The sequence below is a fragment of the Vigna radiata genome, chromosome 5, assembly GCF_000741045.1.
Source record: "Vigna radiata var. radiata cultivar VC1973A chromosome 5, Vradiata_ver6, whole genome shotgun sequence".
Lineage (NCBI taxonomy): Eukaryota > Viridiplantae > Streptophyta > Magnoliopsida > Fabales > Fabaceae > Vigna > Vigna radiata.
The window spans coordinates 28971572-28979756 of NC_028355.1; the positions used below are offsets into that span (position 1 = coordinate 28971572).

General features: G+C 34.1%; 1 protein-coding gene across 4 annotated transcripts; it reads right to left on the minus strand.

Moving 5' to 3' along the window:
- Positions 1–229: 229 nt before the first annotated feature.
- On the minus strand, positions 230–7867 carry LOC106762365 (cyclin-T1-3). 4 transcript variants are annotated; one of them, XM_014646238.2, is made up of 7 exons: positions 7576–7867; positions 6597–6855; positions 6166–6247; positions 2733–2867; positions 2229–2404; positions 2001–2152; positions 230–1774 (listed from the first exon to the last, which is right to left on the minus strand). In XM_014646238.2, the coding sequence occupies exons 2-7, from the start codon at positions 6821–6823 to the stop codon at positions 714–716; spliced, it is 1833 nt and encodes a 610-aa protein (XP_014501724.1). In that variant the 5' UTR covers positions 6824–6855; positions 7576–7867; the 3' UTR covers positions 230–713. The 4 variants fall into 4 exon arrangements, with proteins under 4 accessions (XP_014501724.1, XP_014501723.1, XP_014501725.1 ...); XM_014646237.2 differs by having other exon boundaries at positions 6597–6864; XM_014646239.2 differs by having other exon boundaries at positions 6597–6913.
- Positions 7868–8185: the final 318 nt, after the last annotated feature.

The following is an 8185-nucleotide window of genomic DNA, read 5'->3' on the forward strand; positions in this document are numbered from 1 at the left end:
ACCAAATTAAATTGTCACATTTTTTAAAATGAAGATCCAATTAAAATGTGAGAACCAAATTAAAATTGCAGTACAAATATGAAAATCATCCAATAGTTTTAACCAAAGATAAATTAGTTATTAAGATTACGAGGGGCTGAGAGACTGACCCAACCCACTCTATGGTGTCTATCCTATGGTCTATAAGGCTGTATTGTTCAACTATTGCGTGAGAAATAGTTCGTAAATGTTTAGCATAGTAATATCAGTGACCATTATGGACTGCAGATGATTTTAATTTTACATCCCAGTGTTAAAATTGTGAAGATTACCCATGCTCCCTAATTCAAAAGGAATATATATCAGAAAGATACACTTCCAAGTACTACAAACATAACAGGCATGGCTTTGAAGTTAATAACGGTAGGATGTGACAAATGACACTTAGAATCCTCCATCTGGTAAATAGGCTGAGTTTATGATCACACCTAATACTATTTCAAAGGGGTAATCATCAAAACCATGGATGATCTTGCGGGAAATGGACATTCTGATTTGTGTCCAACGATATAATCTATATAACCCTCCTCTTTCTACTTTACAATTTTCCCATATGCCCATATATTGAGTAAATGAAATTGGTCCCTCCAGCAAAATTGAATGTGTTCAAGTCCTTCAAACAAATAGACCTGACTTAATGGAAGGCTAAGGCGGCTGCATCATACCAGAAAAAATTAAACATGGTTCTCCTGTACATGCCGTTTGCTGTCCCTTTCAGTATGGCCTAGCCGACTGACCTTGTTTCGATCCTCCACATAATCGTAACGATTATTGTGGTGAGGTCCAGGGCCATAGTTATGCCGTTGCTTCCCCTCCATCCCTCTTTCAGGGGAGCTTACTGGTTTTCTCTTGCGATTGCTTGACTTGGGTGACGGAAGGCCAATGTCATCAAGCGCAGATACCTCCCCTTCTTCAACAGCACTTAGATCTTGTTCATATGAAGATAGACCCTTTCCTCCATGATTTTGCTCGTCTGCATAATCTTCATGTCTTCCATGCATGTTCTCATAATCCGACCTGTCAGAGGGCTTAGACCAGCTTTGCCTCTTATCCCTATTCTTCTCGCTCTGAGGAGCAAGTTCAATTCCATCCTCTAGTTCCCTCTCAATGAGATCATCATCATCCATGACATCTGTTTTCTTAGTAATATGACCAGCTGCTTTCCTTCGTTTTTCTAATGCAGCCTTTACCTTTTCCCTATCAATTTTCTTAATGGCTTCCTGAGGTGGCCGGCTAAATGCACCCTCTCTGTTATCTAGGTTTCTGCTACTATGCTTATCTTTCAAATCAGTAGGTTCTCTTGTTTCTGTCCCTCCACCATTGTTTTCCAGCTCTTTGTCACCATTATCAGATCGAGATTTAGCCATGTCTTGAGTTTCATGTAAGTTTTCCTTAAATTGTATTGATTCCCACTCGGGATGTTGATTGCCTTTGGCATCGCCTTCCACCCTGTGTTTCATTTCTGCGCTCCCATAGTCACCAATTCTACCATGATTTGAGAGGGGGCGCCCAACATGATTTGGAACTGATGAATCAAACGCAGCCACAGATGGCACGGGCTTCGATGTTTCAATTCTAGTCGCTCCAGTCTGGGGATTACTCTTTGCAGCTGAAGTTTCATCATTATTAGCTGGAGCTTTTGCAGTGGCCCGATTAGAAGTCCCACCTCCTTCAACATCATTGGAAGGTGGCATTCTATTTTGTTCATACAGCTCCAACATTTGATTACTCACTTCTGCAAAAAAGATGGGACAAATTGGGTTTGCATTATGATAATGATATTTAAAGTTATTATGATTGCACCAGTCTCCTTGAATAGATAAATACTAAGATACCATCAGAGAGAGAGAGAGAGAAACATGAACATTAATAAGAGGAAGGACAAAATAGAGTTGACAATGAGATGGTACTTTTTTTCCTCATTTCTTTATACCACTAGTACTGAATAAAAAGACACCAACCCTCCAATTGGCGTGGAGTGACGTCAAACTCTTGCCACCAGACCTTCTCCCCATCTGATGGGAGCTTCACCTTCAGAAACTTGGCAGCAAGGAATATGGCCCCAGCTGCGATGTGATGTGGCTTAAATTGCAAGCAAAGTGATGTCCGAAGTCTGCATATCACGTCATAACTTTAGGAAAGAAAATCAAAGGCTACTAGCCTGAACAAAAATTGTATAATCTTCCTACCCATCATTTACAAAGTTCCACGCAACTTGAGCAAGGGCATTTTGAGCAACTTTGAATTTTTTTATTGCCTCAACAAGAGGTTTATAAGGATGGTGCACATTCAGATCAAAACCAAGAGTTGCAAGGACAACCCTCTCTCCAAGTAAGATTAATTCTTTATGCTGTTCATACACTTCCTGTGCATAATTGAGGAAATAAATAAATTACAAGGTAGGTAAAACTGAGAGATTTCAAAGAATTTTATTTAGAAATAAATCCCCATGCAGTTAAACAAACGCAGACAGAAAAAGGAAAACAACAAATTTCAATTTCAATATGCAAATTGCAAGTCATTTTTTGCTTGTGCTAACCTGCTTGCTGCAGGTTGTTCCATAACAGAAATCCAAAATGTGAATAATTCGAATGGTACGCAAAAAGTGAAAAAAGGAAAAACAAAACAGAATTCCCTACAAAGAAACAATAAATTAACAGGTACTTAAACATCTGGAGTCAGAACAAAGATACCTTCTGTTTTATTCTCATAATTGCCGCTGGATCCTTCTTGTGTATAATTTCATATGAAATAAGAATGACATCTTTTAATGGACGAGGAGTTTCTTCAACCTTCCCAGCAAGAAACATACATACTGTTGCAATGGTCTGCAGAACATATTAAGTTACTAATTATAACCATGAGTCCAATTTAATGTTTCATTTTATGTATAAGAGAATCTATGACTATGCATGTAAAGAGATATATCAACAGGGAAGGATAAATGTGAAAATTCTCTAAATCATGCTGACAAAGACAGTAAATAGGTAAGACATCCAAACAAAGAAAGGTATGACAACAACTTTTCCAAATGTAGAAAACAATTACAAAGCTAAATACTAAGCAGGCATAAGATTTATATAGCACAGCAAAAACTCAACTACTACAATCAAAGCAGCTAGCTGGTAACTGGCATAGAACAACACTATAAATACAGTGTTAGGATAAAAATAGTTATATTTATAATTGAAGTCCTACATATTAAATTTAACCTGATGCACAAGGGTACAAGTTAGTAAAACTGTCAAAATCGTTCTGCTCATTATGTATTTTAGGAACTTTTTTATCTTATCTTGCTATAATTTTATTCTTTATTAGTATTGCTATTAATACTAGGATTACGTATTCAGAAACAATCTCATGATTACAGGGATTTGCTTCCTTAAATTAGCTCTATGTTTCCTAAAACAGCTAGCAGGTTCATGTATTTAGTATAGGTCCAATGGCCTCATTATTGAAATACAAAATAAGAATATTATTCTTTATAAATTTGAGATTGTATATACAGTGAAATATCAAACTGATGGGATCATTGAACATTATAAGGCAAGGTTCATGGCCAAAGAATTCACTCAAACCTACGAAGTGGATTACTTGAAAACATTTGCCCCGATTGCTAAGATGAACACGGTTAGAGTAATATTGTAACTAAAAGCAAATCATAATTGGGATCTGCAGCAGTTCGATGAAAAGATATACATAGCGTTGCCCCCAGGCTATGAAGGACAGTTTGCTACTGGAATTATTTGCACGTTAAGAAAGGCTTTGAATGTGCTGAAACAGCAAAAGAATGGTTTGGTAGATTCGCCAAGGTTATGAAGTCAAGGAAATCACACTCTATTCATCAAACATTCAGTTGTAGGGAGAACAACATTATGGTTGGTGTATGTTGATGATATTATAGTATCTGGAGATGAGAAAGAAGAAGTAAATCTTAAGTTAATGCCTTGCCACAAAATTTGAAACTAAGACAATAGGAAGATAGGAGATAAGTAACAACAAAAGCAATGTCTGTCCTAGTGAGATAGGAGATCAACACTAGATACTGCACCTTCCTTGGTGTAAAACTAGTGACTTGGAGGAGCAAAAAACAGAATGCTAGTAGCCAAATCAAGTGTCGAAGCATCAAACAATGGCCCAAGGAATATGTGAACTTCTATGGTTGAAGATTATATTGGAAAATATGAAGATAAAGTGGGATGATGAATTTGCAATTAGCATAACCCACAGCCAAGTGTAGCATGATAAAACCACACATATTGAGGTGGACAAGCATTTTATCAAGGAAAATCTACAGAATGGCAAGATTTTGCACCCCATATATTGTCCACTCAATCAAGTAGCACACATACTCACCAAAGGGTTGAACTGCATTAACTTTGAAAGAATTATATTTAAGCAGGAACTGGAGAATACTTACTCACCAACTTGAAGGGGAGTGTCCAAACCGTGCTACTCAAATTTGAAGTTTTTTATTTTAGCCTCACTATAATTTCATTCTTTATCTCAGACATATCTTGCTATTAATATGTATTTAGAAACAATCCCATAATTGCAGCAATTTGTTTCCTTAGAATTAGCTCTCTAGATTTCATAAAATAACTAGCAGACTCATGTATTTATAGGCCCAATGACTCATCATTGAAATGCAGAAGAAATATATTATTCTTTCTAAATTTGAGAAAAACAAATAAGAATTCGTCTACTGATTTGACATGATAACAATGTTCAATCCTGCTCATCCAGGATGTAAATATAACTATAAGTATCTTGACAGTTACATGCAAATATCAGGCCTCAAAACCAATCTTATTACGTAGTATGACTATAATATACCCAATTATTCATCAAACTACTTATCCACAACTGCGTATTATGCAAGGTTGATGGAAAATGTCTAAAGAAATCGAACAAAATATAATGCAGAAGTTTTATAACCAGGATAAACCAACATTCCATTATGATGAAAACGTTTTTCTTACTCTTTATTAACACAAAGATTACCCAGCATACTTTAAGGAAAAGGGGCTATTTTATAAAACAATTTAAGTTCAGACCCAGAACATGCAGGTAGACCATGGTCAGACCAACCAATAAGTTGTACAGTGGAAAAAAATTAAATATTCTCTGAATTAGGTCTCAGTAATTTAATGTGTTAGAAATTTAACCAGTCTTGCAAATGAGAAAATGGAGGAAAGCCAACAATTTGCTATAGCAAATAGCTGAAAATTCACAGGCAAATAGCAGAAGTTCAATATAGTGGCTAGTTACAATACTAAATGATAAAAACAATTTACTCATCTTATCCAAACACTTGAACTTCTCGATAGTTGGTCTATGACATTGTGTTGAGAGTGCTAGCAACACACTGACCATCCTATTTCTAACACTTTTATTGGTTAAAATTTATCTAAAACTGAAAATCACCTGTGAGATTGATTCAATAAGGATCGAGTTCATATTCACTAGTGGAAATATAGGCACTATTACGCCTGTGTCCGCATTTTTCTTGAGTGTTAAAATGACAATTACCAAAATAAAAATAACAGCAGTTCTTATATAAAAAGACAGTTATCAAAATACAAGGGAAAAATTGTACAAAAAATATGTACACTAATAACTCCCTTTATATAGTAGTATAGAAGTATAGATGAGTACAAATGAAAACTTCTTGGATATGTATCAAATAGTGCACCAATAGGTAAAACAATCCTCAGCTATAACTGATTAGTTTTAGGTTTAACAATATTCGAGATATGAATAACTGAAGTATATCTTATCGTTCTCTCTTTCTTTTCTTGATGATTTTCAAGAATACTATACCAATCCAACATTTGTTCCTTCTTTTTAATTGGAACTATTTTTGTGAATTTGAATGCACACCACATGTGGAGATAATTTTGATCATTCTATTTAGCATAAAAAAAACAATATTGAAAAATAGTCATCAAAACAAACTAATGCAAATTCAACAGCCATGAACATATAAACAATCCAAAATATAGATTTCCTAACACTGCTCATTAAAATACATAATTAAATATAAAGAAAAAATTTCATTCACACTGAGAACAACTATCCAATAATGAAGACTAGGAAAGTTATCATAACAGGATACAAACTTACCCTCCTGTCATTCTTTGCATGGGACTGCCTTAGAAAGAATCGGTGACAAAATATTATGGCAGTTGCAATAGTTACTTGAGGCCTGCAACACAATTGAATCAATATCAACATAATGATAAATGAATTTAAGTGTGTTCACTGACATCTATTATCAATTTTAATACAACAGAGATTAAGAAATGTTTTCCCTTCGGTGCCAGCAATATCTTAAATATATGTACACATTAAAATTGCTAAGATATTCCTAATGACCTCCTGCCCTCCTACAAGGGAACAAATCAAATCTTAACAAACCTTAATTTCAGTACACAAATCAGTTGAACAAATAGGAAACAAGGATATTTACAATAAACCACATGTCTTAAACAGGAAAGTCAAAAAAGAACCTATTGAATTAATATAGGTCACTGAGGCAACTAACAAAGACTCACACTTTAAGTCTCATGCCTAAGTCTTGCAGAAATGTACAGTATGATTTGCGTAGGTAAGTTTCTTTCTTCAAATCTATGCCATCTTGTTTGGATGGTGAGTATTCTTCAATTTCCTTCCTAGAAAAGTACCATCGTGAGCCATCCTCTGACTTCTCTTGAGAGTATCTTTGAGAAACACCTTGAGAAGTTCCATGATGAGACGCATCACCAAGCAACAATCCAGCCATAAGTTCTGATGAAACTTAGTTTTGATGTATATCTGTTTAAACTTCAGAACATTATGATCATGTCACTAATGTACATTAAATAATTGTTCCCTGTCCATTAAATACAATAATGAGAAACAACTATGTGATGCTAATCTACAAATAAATAAAATATAAACCCTAATGAAATCAACAAAAGCATAGGGAATGATCCCTCCAATGTTTATTTCTTGTCTTTAGTCATCAAAATCTGAAATGAATAACTGACCTTCGCTTCCCAAAGGGATCTGTCAATCTCATATTTTCCTAATTATACAACCTCGAAATTAAGTCATCGCAAGTACCAAATCCCTTTTATAACATTATCAATAACATTAAAGCCAATTAAACCTCCACACTCAATATTCCCAACTCTAAAACATTTAGATATGTATATATACATATATTGACAACTTCACAATAGCACCAGAAATTGAGTATCACTAAATAACCCAAACCAAATCCTTCGGAAAAATCATCTCAACATGCCACTTACTTCAACTACCTACCAGCAATAAAAGAAATTACTCTCCAGCCACAGCAATCCTCAATACAATACAACTTCCACGACAATTTGGAAAATGAAGTTTACAAACTCGATTTCTTCAAACCAAGTATATGAGAAACTGACAAAATCTAAAACTCAAAGGGTACACTGCCTATTTCATCAAATACTAAATATAAAAGAATTGCAACCAGAAAACTACAAAACCCAAACCAAATTCAACCTTTACCTGCAGTAAAAGAAGGAAAGAACAGTTCAATTTGACTGTCCAAGACGAATTTGGAAAGAACAACGCCAATTTTCTCGGCAAGCAGCGACAACAGGAAACCAAAATCGGAGAGTTCCAAACCCCAGTGTGTTTGCAGAGAGAGAAGAGAGAGGAAATTGGTGGTGTAACTGTATCAGAGTGTGGAAGAAGAAGAGAGAATAGATATTTTGGGAATTTTCAAAGTTAGGGTTTACAGCCGAAATGGAGAGAGAATAAAAACACTATAGCGGCTAACCCGATATTTTTCCTTCTGCATTTAGTATTTTATCTTTTGAAATTTTAAATGTACTAATGTAATAATAATTTATATATATATATATATATATATATATATATATATTATATACAATTTAAATTCACTGAAAGACTTTTTATAAATAGTTAGTATAACTTATTTTATTATTTTGTTCTTTATATTTTTTAATTATTTACGATGAAATTATAAATAATTTAGTATATAATATTTTTTGGGATCATACTCTTCTATTTTAATAATATAATAAAAATTAAGTTTTTAATTTCTTTTATTATAAAAATAAATTTAAATAGCTATTAAAAACCGTTTTATAAA

Excerpts from the sequence above, each read along its gene's own strand:
- LOC106762365 (XM_014646238.2), bottom strand. The coding sequence starts at position 6,823 with ATGGCTGGATTGTTGCTTGGTGATGCGTCTCATCATGGAACTTCTCAA. Across the intron at positions 2,868-6,165 it reads ATGCAAAGAATGACAGGAGG|ACCATTGCAACAGTATGTAT; the intron begins GTAAGTTTGTAT and ends TATGTTCTGCAG. Across the intron at positions 1,775-2,000 it reads CACTCCACGCCAATTGGAGG|AAGTGAGTAATCAAATGTTG; the intron begins GTTGGTGTCTTT and ends TCTTTTTTGCAG.